The sequence below is a fragment of the Lissotriton vulgaris genome, chromosome 1_1 (genome assembly GCF_964263255.1).
Source record: "Lissotriton vulgaris chromosome 1_1, aLisVul1.2, whole genome shotgun sequence".
NCBI lineage: Eukaryota > Metazoa > Chordata > Amphibia > Caudata > Salamandridae > Lissotriton > Lissotriton vulgaris.
Genome location: NC_141685.1, coordinates 763,030,624 through 763,047,756, shown reverse-complemented (window position 1 = coordinate 763,047,756; position 17,133 = coordinate 763,030,624). Strand labels below are relative to the sequence as shown.

Genomic DNA, 17,133 nt, shown 5'->3' with positions numbered 1-17,133 from the left:
TAAGCCCAGCACGTCATACTCACCCTGCAGCTGAGAGCACAACCACAGACCATACCCTGCACCCCAGCTAAACCCAGCAAGTCATACTCACCCTGCAGCTGAGAGCACAACCACAGACCATACCCAGCACCCCAGCTAAACCCAGCAAGTCATACTCACCCTGCAGCTGAGAGCACAACCACAGACCATACGCTGCACCCCACCTAGGCCCAGCAAGTCATACTCACCCTGCATCTGAGAGCACAACCACAGACCATACCCTGCACCCCACCTAGGCCCGGCAAGTCATACTCACCCTGCAGCTGAGAGCACAACCACAGGCCATACCCTGCACCCCACCTTAGGCCAGCTAATCATACTCACCCTGCAGCTGAGAGCACAACCACAGACCATACCCTGCACCCCACCTAAGCCCGGCACGTCATACTCACCCTGCAGCTGAGAGCACAACCACAGACCATACCCTGCACCCCACCTTAGGCCAGCAAATCATACTCACCCTGCAGCTGAGAGCACAACCACAGACCATACCCTGCACCCCACCTAAAGCCAGCGAGTCATACCCACCCTGCAGCTGAGAGCACAACCACAGATCATACCCTGCACCCCACCTTAGGCCAGCAAATCATACTCACCCTGCAGCTGAGAGCACAGCCACAGACTATACCCTGCACCCCACCTAAGCTAGGCAAATCATACTCACATACATTGCAGCTAGGGGAACATACACAGACCATACATACCCTGCACCCCAACTTAAAGCAGCGATTCATACTCCCCAGCCCCACATACGTCAGTTGTACTAATATAAATACCTTTGAAAAGACTCCGTTTTGACATCGAGCTATGTGAGAATGTGCCGGTATATTGGCTGTGGGGAGTTGTGGTGTCAAAGGTACGAGGCCCCAGCGGATCCTGCTAAGTCGATCAAAGTTCAGACACCTTTGTCCGAGTTTCAGACGAAAGCAAACAGTGAGAAAGACAGGAGGGTGCGGGTGGGAGGAGGGGGAGGCAGAAACATTGGACTGACAGCTGGGAGGTACCTGTGAAAGAACAGGAGGTAGGGATGGGCAGGGCTCCTTGCTAGGGTGCTATAAAGGGGCGCCTGGGATTCTCGTCTGTGGTTTCTCTCAGTTGACACTGCAGGGACAATAATGTCTCGGATTTTCATCAGAACGAGGCGCTATGTACAATTAACTCGGGAGCTTCAGAGACAGCGCTGCCCGAGAGACGCCACAACAGCGCCGAGGAGAAGGTAAGTGCATTGCTCGGGGATAGGGTAGGAACACCAGGGAGTCTGAGAGGGCTTCTACAGATAGGAAACAGGCCCCAGAGACAAGGAAGAGAGAGCTTAGAGACGGGAGAGTGGATCCAGAGACTGTACAGAGCGTCCGGAGACATGAGAGAGGGCCCAGAGACAGGAAGGGACCGGGCACTGTGGAGAGAGCGTCTGAAGCCAGGAGTAGGCATCCAGAGACCAATGAGAGACAGTCTAGCGAGGGTCCCCCAAGCTTGGGGGACAGCGTCCGGGGACACGAGACAGCATCCAGAGTGAGACAGCCCAGAATCGGAGGAGGGCTTAGAGACCTAGAGTCCAGTCGTAAACAGGGAAGAGCATTCAGAGACGAGAGAGACGCTGCAGAGAAACACGGACACAACATTGAGGCAAGCTGAGTCAATGGAGTCTTCGCCTAAAGTAGAAACAAGCATTGGCAGAACCAAGAGGCCTCACCTATACCAGATCTATTTGTCTTGTCGTTGTTTTTTTAACCAATGTTGCACAGCAGCGCGGCCGCTATGCAACATGACTAAAAGTAAGGGTGGGAAAGCGCTATGAGGCGGACAGCAGATTTACCGCTTCATGACTCCTTTATTTTTTGCTTGCCATGTTTCCGGAAAGGCTCAAGAGACCTAATAGGTATATGTTAGCAATATAGAAAACCTGCTCCAGTTACGAATAGAAAATAAAGGAAGAGAAAAGCTATAACAGAAATGAGAGGACGATTATGATAAACACGAAAAGCCGGCCCCGAAGTGTTAGTAAGAGACATGTTCCACGACTCAGTCAGAGGCTGGACACGGGAGGTGTAGGAAGAGGCTGGATAACCCAGGTGGGACGGGGATAAGAATAGTACCTCAAAGAAGAACACGCTTTGGCAAAGCCAATAGGTTTCGCCTATACATGAGCTAATGGCTTTGGCAAAGTGTTTTTTGCCATGTTGTGCACCAGTGTGGCTGCTGTTCAGCATGGCTAAAAGTGGCATGGAGTGTCCTATAGTGCAGTGGGAGGAGTAGAGTATCGCAGACTGGATTTGTTGGAGTAGAGTGTCATAGAGAGTAGTAGGAGGAGTAGAGTGTCGTAAAGTTGAGTAGTGGGGAGTAGAAGAGAGTGTTGTGGTGTGAAGTCTCATAAAATGCAGTGTTGTAGAGTAGAGTGGAGTGGCATGGGGTGGAATAGGGTGGAGTGGGTTGAAATGGATTGAGATAGTTGGGGGAATGTATTTGAGTAGATTGGGGTGGACTGGAATGGGGTGAGGCGGATTGGGGTGGATTAGATTGGTTTGGGGTGGGGTGGGGTGGATTGGATTAGAGTAGAGTGGCTTGGAGTGGGGGGAATTTGATTGGAGGGAGTGGATTGGACTGGACTGGAGTGGTGTAACTTGGATTGGAGTGGGTTGGATATGACTAGGGTATAGTGGATTGGACTGGTGTGGGGTGGATGAATTGGACTGAGTGGGGTGGGCTAATCTAGGGGTGGGTGGATTTGGTTGGGACAGAGTGGGGTGGTTTGGAGTGGAGTGGTGTGGATTGGAGTGAGGTGGATTGGAGTGAGGTGACTGGATGAGGTGGATTAAATTGAAGTGGGGTGGATTGAAGTGGGGCAGAGTGATTTGGATTGGAGTGGGGTGGAGTGAAGTGGGGTGGATTGTATTGGGGAGGACTGGAGTGAGATAACATGGAGTGGGGTGGAATGGAGGAATTGGACTGGATTAGGGTGGATTGGAGTGAGGTGGAATGAAGTGGGGTGGAATGGATTGGTGTGGGGTGGATTGGATTGGAGTGGGTGGATGGATTGGATTACTTAGGGTGGATTGAAGGGTGGATTTTAATGGGGTAGAGTGGGGTGGATTGGAGTAGAGTGGGGTGGGGTGGATTGGACTGCAGTGGAGTGGGTGGACTGTATGGGGTGAATTAGATTAGATTGAACTGGGATGGGGTGGGGCGGATTGAATGGGGTGGGGTGGACTGGTGTGAGGTGGGGAGAATTGGATTAGAATGGGATGGACTAGAGTGGGGTGGACTGGAGTGTGGTGGAGTGGAGTGGGGTGAATTGGAGTGTGGTGGATTTAATTGGGATGGGGTGGATTGAAGTAGAGTAGATTGGATTGCAGTGGAGTTGATTGCATTCAATTGAGGTGGATTGGATTGAGTGTGTTGGATTGGATTGAGGGTGATTGGTTTGGGGTGCAGCGGGGTGGATTGGTTTTGGCTGGATTGGGGTGGATTGGATTGGAGTGGGTGGATTGGAGAGTGGAGTGGGTGGATTGGATTGTGGAGTGGGGTGGATTGGATTGGAGTGGGGTGGACTGGATTGGGGTGAGGTGGATTGAATTGGGGGATGTGGATTGGATTGGAGTGGGGTGGATTGGATTGAAGTGGGCGCATTGTTTTGGACTGGAGTGGGGCAGATTGTTTTGGATTGGTGTGGGACAGATTGGACTGAGAATGATTGGAGTGGGGCAGATTGTTTTGGATTGCAGTGGGGAAAATAGTTTTGGATTGGAGTGGAGGAAATTGGCGTGGGGCAGATTGGAAAAAGGCAGATTCGAGTGGAGCACATTGTTTTTGATTGGACTGGGGTGGATTGGATTGGAGTGGGGTGAATTGGGATAGATTGGGTGGCTATGGGGTGATGTGGACTAGATTGGAGTGGGGCAAATTGGAGTGGGCCAGATTGGAGTGGGCGAATTGGATTGGGGTGGATTGGAATTTGGCAGATTGGAGTGGGCAGATTGTTTTGGATTGGAGTGTGGCAGATCGGAATGGGACAGATTGTTTTTGATTGAAGTGGGAAATTTAAGAGTGGGATGGATGGGAGTGGGGCCAATTGTTTTGGATTGGAGTGGACAGATTGTAGTGGGGCGGATTAGGGTGGGGCAGACTGTTTTTGATTGGAGTGGGGCAGATTAGAGTGGGTCGGAGTGTTTTGGATGGGAGTGGGGAGGATTGGAGTGGGCAGATTCTTTTGGATTGAAGTGGGGCGGATTGGAGTGGGGCAGATTGTTTTGGATTGGAGCGGGGCAGATTGCTTTGGACTAGAGTGAGGCATATTAGAGTGGGGTGGGTTGTTTTGGATTGAAGTGGGGTAGATTGGAGAGGGGCAGATTGTTTGGATTGCGAAGGGCAGGTTGTTTTGAATTGGAGTGGATCTGGTTGCTTTGGATTGGAGAGGGGCAGATTGTTTTGGATTGGAGACGGGAAGACTGGAGTGGGGCAAATTGTTTTGGAGTGGGACAGATTGTTTTGGATCAGAGTGGGCCAGATTTTTTCGGATTGAAGTGGGGCAGATTGAAGTGCAGCAGATTGTTTTGTATTGGAGTGGGGCAGATTGTCTTGGATTTGAGTGGGTTGGATTAGAGTGGGCAGATTGGGGTGGGTTGGGAGGATTGGAGACTGGTGATTTGGAGTGGATTGGATTGAAGTGAGTGGTTTGGAGTGGGGTGAACGGGGTTGGTTTGGTGTGGATTGGAATGGATTGAGTGAGGCGGATTGGTTTGGGGTGTGGTGGCGTGGATTGAAGTGGGGTGGATTAGAAGGGAGATAGATTGAGGTGTTGAACGAATAAGTGTTAAAGCATAATTTCAGAAATTACACATAAGAAAGAAACAATCTCACTTTGCAATAAAATAATGCTCATCTTTTGAGAACAGAGCCTATGTGCAAAAACAAAAGAAAACATGAGTAAAAAGTGAGAAAAGAAGACGTGGCAAAATAAAAGAAAGTTAGCTATAGAAAATAAATTGTTTCAATTTCGTTTGTCGTGCTAGGCATGTTTTTGCCAGTCACACCCCTTCTGTTTGCAGAGCACTAAAAGTTAAAACGAACAAAATTGTACCTCAGTCATGTCGGGAGCAGGGGACGGGCACTAATGAAGTTAAATCAGTCAGTGCTTGGTCCCTGCTCCACAGAGAGGAACAGAAATGATGTTTGGCCTTCCTACGACAAATTACGAGGCTGTAAAGGAGAGTGCCATGCAAGTCACCAAATGGTAAGCAACAGACGGGCTCCTAGCCCTTTTTTAAATACAGTGTCCCGCAGGTGAGACACATGCGCTAACGCATGCTCTCGCAGGTTCAATCTTTAAAACTAGTACCTCAATAACCATGCCTGCAGCAGATGGATCCAAATCAAGATGAAGTAATCTGTACTTGGCCCCTGTTCCCAAGAAAATAGGACGAAGTTAAGCCTGCCCACTCTACCCAATTAGTAGGCAGAAAATAGGAGTGACAATGAAGCCAAGAAATTGGCTGGCTCCAAGCCCCTTAGTATATACACTATCTCTGCCATATTCGTGCTATATAAAATTACAAACCAATGCCATAAAGTCAAAGTAAAAAGTGATGAAAGACAGGGCAAAGGGTGATAGCGACAGGTGAAAGAGCCTACAGAGACAGTGGAGAGAAAAAAGTTGTAGAAAAATGGAGACTAGGGGACACATCACACACACACACAAAACATTGAGCACCCTGGGATAGGCAAGCTAGTGTTCAGAAATAGGAACGCCCAGACCACGAGAGAGAACGGCCAGAGGCGTGGTGGCATTAGTGCTGCAGGTAGGGCCAAACTGGGAACTCAAAGCAGCCCTGTCAATTTTGTTGACCAGTCCCCGGAAGGTAGGCGGTGGAAGTGTGAAACTCTGCAGCTTTTGTTACTGGGGGTCGATATTGCAAAACTGGCCTCCAGTAACAAAACCATCCCAATACTACTGCAAAACCAGCACCCACCCTTCCAGACTCCTGGGAAAATGTCCAATGCCTGGTACGACCAGTCTAGCCTTGGCTGCAGGTGCAATGAGACCTGGCCAGGAGTTTTCATGTGAAGCCCAATGCATGGTTGTGGTTGTCTATTACTGCCCAACTTGGGGGAAATTGGGCATTTTTCATACATATATATGTCATCCCACGGCTTTCTCCTCCTGAACCACCATACAGCGACACACAGATTTCTCGTCAGCCAGGTATTGTGAAGTCCAATTTTAATAAGTGTATATCAATTTTCTTCTTGGCAAAAAAATAATGCCAAAATAATGAAACGACCGACACGTTTCGGCTTATGCCTTCGACTAGCCTTAACAAAATGGTCAAAACCACACAATACCTTTACCACCCATCCATTACCATGCATGCTTTTATCACAGAAAGCTTTACCACGCATGCCTTTACAATGAAACTATAGGTACATGTCAGGCTAGTGTATATATATATATATATATATACATACATACATACACTAGCCTGGCATGTACCTATAGTTTCATTGTAAAGGCATGCGTGGTAAAGGCATATGTGTGGTAAAGATTTATATATATATATATATATATATATATATATATATATATATATATATATATATATATATATATATATATATATATATATATGCCTGCTTCAACAATCCCTCCCCGCAATCCTCGGGAAATAGGAGGCAGCACTCCAAAGATAGGTACACAAGTTCTTTAATCTCACACAAAGCGCTTTCGGCACTCGGCCTTCGTCAGTAATGAGACGCTGTTAACAAACAATAGATTGTTTTTAAACTCCCGCGTTGCACGGGTGATAAACATAAAGATAGGACTACCATCAAAAGATCAATCCAAATGTAAGAATGGCGGTCGCCATCTTATAATGGTAGTGGTCGCAAAGTGTTATTCGCTTATGTTATCAACATTACACGGGTAATATCCCATTCTTATCACCACACAATGCGACTGTTTAACTAAAACATCACGCCCTGGATGGGCCAATATCAGACGGCATCTGCCTATTCAAAAGTGGGTGCTATATGCAAATAATCATACAAATGTAACAGTGTTGAAGTAATGTGTGAATCGAAATTGATCCTCACCGCCATATGGCCATAATATTAACACAAAACTTAAGGTCCCCCTCTTTTCCTTATGTCATACCGCCCTGGATGGGCGTAAATCCATAGTAGTATCTACAACGTACCACAACCCATATGGAAAAATAAATATATATACACACATAATAGAAGTTCATCCTTCCATATGGAAACAATTAGAAAACATGAAGCAATGTTCCAGTCAATTCAAATCAAATCATCCCAGGTGTACAGCTAGGTCCTCATGCATGTTCAATCCAGTAGGCATTTTACTTAACAGGTCGATGATATATCGTGATTCCAAACGCCTCAATTTTAAGAGTCTGTCACCACCCCTTACATTCACCGGGACTGAGTCCAAGCAGAAGAAAGTCAACAATTCTCTGTTCTCTTAGAAGCTCACCATAGGGTATACTATAAAGTGTCTATCGCATCTGCTCCCATGATAAATAAATGGAACGAACTGGTGAGATGTTGGTATCGTTATATAGACGACCTGTTCATCATCATTGAAGGATCAGTCGAGTTAGCTGAAGAATATCTGGAGGTACTCAACAACAATGAGAATAATCTGAAATTCACAGGGGAAATTAGCCAAAAGGAAGTGAATTACCTAGATCTGACTGTTTTCATTGAAGGAGGCAATTTGCATACTAAGCTCTTTCGTAAGGCTACCGCGGGTAATTCAACACTATATGCAACCAGCGGGCATCCAAAGAGCTTGGTTCATAGTATACCCTATGGTGAGCTTCTAAGGATAAGGAGGAACAATACCAAGGACAATGAGTTCAAAAAGGCCGCCAGCAACTGCATACAAAGGTTCAAAGCAAGGGGATACAATGCCAGAACATTGCAACAAGCATTAAGTAAAGTTGAGAACCTTGAAAGGAGCAAGTTGTTGGAAGAAAAATCTCATGAGTTCGTGTAGTTTAATTAAATGCCGCCCAAACTTGCCTGACGTCTTCTTCCAGTCCTACTCCCCTGAGGAAGTCAATGATGAAACGCGTTGGGAAGGACTTTGCTAATTCAGCGGACCGAGAGGCTGATGTGCTGCTGCTGATGTGAATAAACGATCTCTGGCTAAAGACCTACCTGTGGTGCTTGTCCTCTTCCATTAGCGGGCAAACTTGTGTGTTAATTTGTAGCGGCCAGCCTGAGCCGCGGAAGAGGACCCGATGCTTTCCAGCATTCCAGTGAAAGCGCTGACGGCGTTTTTACCTTTGGCACGGGTGCCAGTTTTCTTCAAAAGACATACAAAGCAGACCAGGTCTAGAGGGGGTGTATGACTATACCAGTGACTACGGACCAGCTGGATGCGCATGTGTATCAGTGCCATTAGTAGTGATTGGAAACAAACAGGCTAGAAAAAATCCCATCAGACCACCCTTTATGGTGGAGTATGCGTCACGTGGGACTTTCTGATCATACCATATCACAACCAACCAATTAGTGTTAGTGTGAAAATGGATGTCAGTAATCTTAGCCATAGTGTTTGCCAAAGGAGTGGACTAGTGAAGTGCAGTGCTCAGGAAATGGTGAAAGATAAAATTGACTACGCAGGCTCTGACTAGGTGTGCATACAGAGGTCTGTGTGTCAAAAACGTAAAAACAAGCCTAGTGGAGGACTACTACTCCATGGCGCTGTGCAGTACGGTCGACATGTTTCAGCCTAAGGGGAGTTGCCCCAGCTTTCTTCAGGACCTTGAGATGAAAAATAGCTACTGCAACCAAACCCAAGTAATTCGTTGGGAAGGGATAACAATGACGTTACTGTTAGACAAATATATATCTACCAAGAAATTTTGGCGTCCACTGGTGGGAGAAGATACTCTTCTTCCTATCAACAAACAAAAATATCTTTGTATAACAACGCTGAATCACAATAACACAGCCAACTGAATATAGAACACTGTATAGAACAACACCTGCAAGAATATGTTGTATTCTGCATATATAAAAGCATAATAGCTTAATCACCCAGAGGCATTTCCTCTAGGTGATACTCACCCAGCCTTGTGTGGGTGAAAACCTCACCTCACCCGGCAACCGCTCGGGAGAATGAGGCCCCGCTCTATGGTGTAGAAAAGAAGAACACAGTAAGTACACAACTTTACGGTGCCTAAGCCAATTGCTCTACACACTAAACCCAACAAACGTGTGATAGGTACCCATCCGCCAAACCCAGGCCCTCACTACACATCCCTGGTGACACATAACATGCAGCATTCCTCATGTCACAACACGTATTACCAGCATGAGGGAATGTCTCTACCTAATTTATTTTACAGGCACATTGATAACCTCCTCATTCTGTTATCCAAACAACTTGTTACTCTATCCCAATCCAGTGGTATTGTTGAGAAGGGTATAGACATTACATATTGGTACCAGAGACTGAGCTCCCAGAGATGCGAGCTGTTTTAATGTTCAAGGATACGGGCCATAAGAATCCCCTTATGCTGTTTAACAATATAAAAACCAGCATCAAAAACAATTCTGCTCCTGGAAATCTGATAGTTTCAAAGTGAAAACAACAGGTCTTAATTTATCAGCCAGAAGATCCATTGAGGCACTCACCTGTCCGTCGGTGCCCCTGTGTCGAAGCCAAGCGGAAGTGGAGGTATTTGGCGGGCCACATTCGAAACCATAAATACCCTCCTACCATTGGCGTTTAACCTACAGGAAGCGCGATGCAGGAAACGCGATGAGAGACACTTCTCTACCGCGCATGCGCAGACCGTAAAACTGCCGGTAAAAGTTCATTTATATTCCATTGTGCATTTTTAAAGGAACGGAATAATTATGTCCGATCACTAAGGCAAAATAAACATAAAAATGCATCCTGTGCGAATGGTGATATCTAGTTGGTCCCGTGTACACACGGAGTCCCACACGCATGCCCGAACGGGAGACACTGTTCCCTCAGACATGCGCCTGTCAGATTACGCCGGACTGGGTTTACAGTCCAGAGATCACTACGAGTAAGTAGCTCCAGCGTCTTTATCCTGATCAAAGAACAGCCACAATATCGTGGAGCAGCTAGTCGCCTACAAATGCTGCATCAGGAAACACTCATAAAAAATGTTTTGCTCTCGTCATGAAAACGGCCACAATTAGTGCGGTGGAAAAACAATGAGTACTGTGCACACGATGTTTATAAGCAGTAAACATTTAGTTAGAATTAAGTCCACGTCTGAGAACCCGTGGATGGGAGAGCCATGGACAAACCCATGGTTATCTATGGGGAATTATAGACATGCATAGTTTATGCTAGTACCAATATTCCATATTCGGACATTGCTTGACTTAATATAAAACATCATGTTATCAAAATGAAGTGCAGAGTTTTGATGTATATTGATGAGAAAGGGACATGGTGTCATTAACAAAAGGTGTCATTAAGGGAGGTGCAAAGTGGTGGCGAAGTAAGCGGGCAGGCAACACACACAAATGAGTTAGGTGAGCTCTAAAGGTGCAAGTAACCGATGATTGCACCTATATAACTAGACCCGCAACTAAAAAGTTGCTCTTAATACTAACAAAAACAAGGGTGTGTGGAGGGTCAAGGGGAATATTTAAAGACCTGTATGCTACCTCCCCAACTACATGAACAAAAGACATACAAAGCAGACCAGGTCTAGAGGGGGTGTATGACTATACCAGTGACTACGGACCAGCTGGATGCGCATGTGTATCAGTGCCATTAGTAGTGATTGGAAACAAACAGGCTAGAAAAAATCCCATCAGACCACCCTTTATGGTGGAGTATGCGTCACGTGGGACTTTCTGATCATACCATATCACAACCAACCAATTAGTGTTAGTGTGAAAATGGATGTCAGTAATCTTAGCCATAGTGTTTGCCAAAGGAGTGGACTAGTGAAGTGCAGTGCTCAGGAAATGGTTTTCTTCACGCAGAAAGCAAAGCGGGGGCACTTTTGCAGCCTTTCCAAGCCTCTACCCACTTGGTGAATATGAACTTTACTTTTAAGGAAACGTACAGGCTACCCACTTGGGATTCAGGGTCGGGACTACTGCAACCAGAAGGCCTCAGTGAAGGCCACGCCCATGGGGGCGGGTTCGTGTAGTTTAATTAAATGCCGCCCAAACTTGCCTGACGTCTTCTTCCAGTCCTACTCCCCTGAGGAAGTCAATGATGAAACGCGTTGGGAAGGACTTTGCTAATTCAGCGGACCGAGAGGCTGATGTGCTGCTGCTGATGTGAATAAACGATCTCTGGCTAAAGACCTACCTGTGGTGCTTGTCCTCTTCCATTAGCGGGCAAACTTGTGTGTTAATATATATATATATATATATATATATATATATATATATATATATATATATATATATATATATATATATATATATATTGTGCTCCAGCCTGGTGTCGTAAAGTTGAGATGCACTCGTAGATCAACAGAGTGCCACAGGGGCGAGTATACAGCCTGCCTCTATTAGTGGAAGATCGATGTGGGATTTAGGAAGCGGACTCCGACTGAGGCTCAGTCTGAGCTTTAATGTACCAACAGTTTAATAATGCGCTGCACAGGGATGCTAATTATTTCCCTTCCGACCACAACTCCCAGAAGACACCGCGTAGACTCATAAGGAGCAGCCAATCAGAGGGCACGCCACTACGTGTTTAACCGCATCGATGCTGCGGCGATTTTCACGCTGTGCGGCTTTTTTTTTAAAGCCGCGTTACATGACGAGCTCAGCTCGTCATCAGCACACGCCACCCGTGGGTGATGACGAGCTGAGCTCGTCATCAGCATCGAAAGGGTTAAAAGGGACTATGGTTGGACAGTGCCTATTTCCACACACCACGAGCCCCTGAGGAAGAAAGATTTATTTTGAAACGCGTCAGGCTGAAGTGGCAGCAGAACTGTTAAAAGGGATCAGCTGGCTGGCGCTTCCATACCGCTATATGAGGGCTGAGGCTTGGAGCCCTCCGTTGATCTACGAGTGAATTTCAACTTTACGACACCAGGCTGGAGCACAATATTTGGGCGGCGGTCGTGCCGCCGAGATGCACCACCCTATGAAGATGGGGGCCACAGGGGCGAGTATACAACCTGCTTCTATTAGTGGAAGATCAATGTGGGATTTAGGAAGCGGACGCCGACTGAGGCTCAATCTGAGCTCAAATGCACCAACAGTTTAATATTGCGCTGCACAGGGATGCTAATTATTTCCCTTCCGACCACAACTCCCAGAAGACACCGCGTAGACTCATAAGAAGCAACGATTCAGAGGGCACGCCACTACGTGTTTAAAAGGGACTATGGATGGACAGTGCCTAGTATTTCCACACACCACGAGCCTCTGAGGAAGAAAGATTTATTTTGAAACGCGTCAGGCTGAAGTGGCAGCAGAACTGTTAAAAGGGATCAGCTGGCTGGTGCTTCCATACCGCTATATGAGGGCTGAGGCTTGGAGCTCTCCGATATATATATATATATATATATATATATATATATATATATATATATATATATATATATATATATATATATATATATATATATATGTATATATATGTATATGTATATGTATATATATATAGATATATATATGAAGAACTCTGTTCCCCACACGCTGATACTTCCCCAGATGTGGGGCAAGAACAGACACGGACCAGCAAGTTGTAAGATGCAGATTGCATCTCAACTTTACGACACCAGGCTGGAGCACAATATATATATATATATATATTCACAGAAAAAACCATAGGTTATAGTGGATATATAGTTAGGAATTTGCATTTACAAAACCTTGAAAATTCAATGAAAAAACCATAGGTTATAGGCCATATATAGTTAGGAATTAGCATTTACAAAACCTTATTTTACTCGCATAAAACCATTGAAATTCCATATATAGTTAGCTAACTATAAGCGCTAACTATATATCGCGCACCCGCAATCCACTGCTGATGATGTCACATATTACATCATTCATGACATGGTCAGTGACATCACTGATGACATCACTGATCAAAACAACCAGTGATTGTATGTGTCTGTAAAGTTTAAATATGTTTCACATATTGAAGAATGAGTGGATGTATAAGTGTCTGGATGAAGAATTTAGTAGGTGCATGACTGACTGTATGAGTGAGTGATTAAATGTGTCTCACTGAGTACATGGGTTAGTGACTAAACTGTCTTAATTCGTGCATCAGTATGTTTGTTGTTGTGTAAGCTGCTGCATGTGTTGATCAGTAGCTATAAGAGTGGCCATATGGGTTATTGATTGGTTGCCCAAATATTTGAATGGGAGGCTGAGTGTGTGTGTGGGTGGCTGGGAGGTGCGTGACTCTGTGCATAGATGTGTAAGCAGTTGATTCACTAGGAGTATGAGTTCAAGAGTGCATGTGGAAACAGCTATATGGGCGGTTGACTGTGCATGGGTGTGTTGGTGAGTGAATGGATTTCTCATTGCTACATGTGCAAGTAAGTACGTATGTAAAACACAATACATGTGAGAGTTGAGATATATAAATAACTGAACATAAGACCCAGTGAATGTGTGAGTGGCTGTATCGATCACTGTGAGCTTGTATCAGGGATTATATAAGAGAGTAAATATGTGTTATTATATGTTTGAATAAGTAAGATGTGTATAACTGTATAGTTGAGGAAATGGAGGTGTGATTGATTCTTTGCATGACTGACTAGGTGTGTGAGTAACTCCATGGATGAGTGACAGTCTGTGAGTGTCTGTTTATACTGAGTGTATGTAAGGTTATATTAGAGTCTGAAGAGGTTCATTGTATTATCACATGAGTGATGTGATCAGTGATGACAAATGAGATGTCATCAGTGATGTCATTTGAGTTGTCATCAGTGATGTCATCAGTGATGTCATTTGAGATGTCATCATTGATATCATTTGAGTTGTCATTAGTGATGTCATTTGAGATGTCATCAGTGATGTCATCAGTGATGTCACTGACCATGTCATGAATGATGTAATATGTGACATCATCAGCAGTGGATTGCGGGTGCGCGATATATAGTTAGCGCTTATAGTTAGCTAACTATATATGGAATTTCAATGGTTTTATGCGAGTAAAATAAGGTTTTGTAAATGCTAATTCCTAACTATATATGGCCTATAACCTATGGTTTTTTCATTGAATTTTCAAGGTTTTGTAAATGCAAATTCCTAACTATATATCCACTATAACCTATGGTTTTTTCTGTGAATTTCATTGGTTTTTTAATAGCAAATATGAAAAGCTTTAAAATGTCAAGTACGTGATAGATAAAAACATTTTCGTATTTATGCACGCTGATGTGCTTTGAACGCTGCCCCCCCCCCTCCCCTCTTTTGCCTTAGTAGTACTCTCTCTTTGCAGATACAGAAGGGTAGTTAACGCAGGCCTTTACCCCCGTTGTAATCCGTCGTACCTCCTTGTCTCTCCATTTGATTGATTGTTGTCCAAGCATTTACTGTTTTAGAATTGGTTCTCTTTGGATCATTCTCTATTTACAAACAAGCACAAAGTCGCAATACTCTGTTTAGTCTTTGCAGATAGTGAAAAATCGTGTAAAAAAATAAAAGTAATCGAGCAAAATCAGTAGGCCACTAATTGGATCTCTTTTTGACCTCGCTAAAATAGAAATATTAGGAACAACCCTTCTTGAGAAATACGAAAATAGTGAGATGAACTGAGCTCCACACCATGAGGGCTGCAAGACAGCTCGGCTCCATCACCCATCCCGCACAAAATAATGACAAACCCTATGCAAATATTAAAAATATAGACAACACACCAGCAAAGAAACAGGGTAAAACATTTTATTAAAAAACTATTTACATAACGTTGGTTTATAAGATGATGTCAGTAGTGGACCGATGTGTGAATAGATCGAAAACAGCACAAGGCTCCAAGATCCGGATAGCAAGCTCCTGGATGTTGGGTGCCATAGTTTAGAGTTCTGAATTTCAGCCTTTTTCAATGCCTGTGCTTTGTTGAATCAAAATGGCGGCTTGACACAAAGCTGACTCAAGCGTTGTTACTGATGCTATGCAGACCAAAACTGGTTTTCAGTTTGTACATTTTTCTAGATTTTTCAATCCAAGTTTGGTTGACTTTGTAGAACGATGGCTTCAGATTTTCAACATACGGTGTGGTGGCGCTGACTGGGAGGGGGCGCTTCGCTCCTGCCCCCTCCCCAAGTAAGATTTTCATACGTGAAAGTACGTTAATGGTTTTGGTCCCTGAGATGCTTCGATGTCACTACCATTCTCAAATAGCATAAGTTCTAGATGTTGGGTGCCATAGTTAAGAGTTCTGAGCAGCGCTTGTAACACTGTCTGAAGCTTATTTCCACCTACTGCAGCTTCACTATTCTCAAAGTAAGTGAGTGTCGTTTGTGGACCTGACTGCATTAGAAAACAATGTGATATGTTACCTTCCTAAACAGCTTGACGGAGGCCCCTGAGGGGCGCTGTGATGGCCATGGACTCGGAGAAGACGCTTGGCTCCGACACCCTCCCCAAGTCTTATAGCACTGGTGTAGCCTGAGATCGCCCCCGACATAGGCGGCCGGCTCCCGGGGTCCGGCGGTACTTTTTGCCTTTTGATGACTCTTCAATTCTGGACCTTGTCCCACAATCCGTTTGACCTGAAGACAAGCTGTAGTGAGGCGCCCCTTTATCGTTTTAGTTGCCATTCCGCCCGCTTTTGCTACACTGTGCCTCTTCCGCCATTCAGCTGTTTTCCGCCCGCTCTTGCGACTACAGCGTCTCGCTCACCATGTAGTTGAGATGCGCCCGCTCTTGCGGTGCAGCGATAGGCGGCTGCCACAGGACTCTCAAAATGGCGGCCGGCTCTTCGGTTTTGGGCCTGGTCCACTAAAATGGCCCTGGGACACCTTGGAACTCGGACGCTTGTCTGCTAGGGCTTGGGTCCCATTCTCGAAAAGCGTCCCCTCAGCCGTGAAGATTCTACAAAAGTCTTGGGGGCCTCCGACTCCCGCAGGCTTCTGGTGGGGAGCGGCTGCCATGATTGCTCGTGGAATGGCCACGACGGAGCTACGAGATGGTAGTGGTCTCATGCTGACGCCAGCTTTAGTCTGAAACATCCAGAAACACTGTAGACTACCAATTCGATCAGTTCCGGTAGCGCCCCAACATGACCCGGAAGAGAAGAACTTGCCCTCCCCTCTTTGACTGATGGTTCTTGTTGCCTGTCCCCTCTGTTGTCATTTAACAGAACTTTTTGGACTGCTGAAAGGGGTTGTGTTCTGAACGCTGGTTGGTGGAGACATTTAGACTATATTCTTGACCTACGTTGTCGCGTAATGCGTTTTATGACACGCCGCGTTAGCGCACCCGGAAGTGATCCGAGGCGCGGCGCGCAGCGCGTAACGTAAGCATAACAGGTCATGTGACTTGTTAATAAAACTTTTCATTGGTTCATTTTACTTTTGTTAATTTAATGATGAAAAGCTTGGTCATATGACCTAAAAATTACGCTTTTTATTATTTTCGAACAATATTTTTTTTTCAAACATATGTTATAATATTCCAGGCTAATGTACTTTCCCGGAAAATTTACAACTGTCTTGCAAGTAAAATATATTCCTTTTTCGAGAAAAAGGGCGTTTCTTCCTTCCATGACGGAGCCGTTGAGTAAAAGAGATTCGGCCTGCTGTCTTAGTCGCCGATACGCCTGATTATCAGATTCTTATCGATCACTTTATGTTGCAGACATGAAAAACACAACTGCCCTTGACCATTTATCTTTACTGCGTTCCTACATATTATACCTTTTATCCGTCATGTAATTGGACTGCTTTATTTCACTTGCCTTTTACTGATTCGAAAACAGTCACTAAAAGTAAAAACTTTACAAATGAAAATACTACTACCGTGTTTTGTTTTAAAAACCTTTATTGTGAAAATGTCAGTATACAAATACGGGCCTATAACCACGTGGGCCGGCCACGGAGCAAACTCAAATCGTATATGATGAGGAGACATTTACACTGTAGA

General features: G+C 45.1%; 1 protein-coding gene across 1 annotated transcript in view; it reads left to right on the top strand.

Moving 5' to 3' along the window:
• Window positions 1–1,022: 1,022 nt before the first annotated feature.
• The window catches only part of HMGCS2 (3-hydroxy-3-methylglutaryl-CoA synthase 2), a 64,525-nt gene continuing 48,414 nt past the window's right edge, over window positions 1,023–17,133 (top strand). Inside the window, exon 1 of the mRNA XM_086955791.1 lies at window positions 1,023–1,255. Within this exon, the coding sequence (XP_086811917.1) occupies window positions 1,155–1,255 (101 nt within the window). The 5' untranslated portion in view covers window positions 1,023–1,154. The remainder of the gene's footprint in view (window positions 1,256–17,133) is intronic.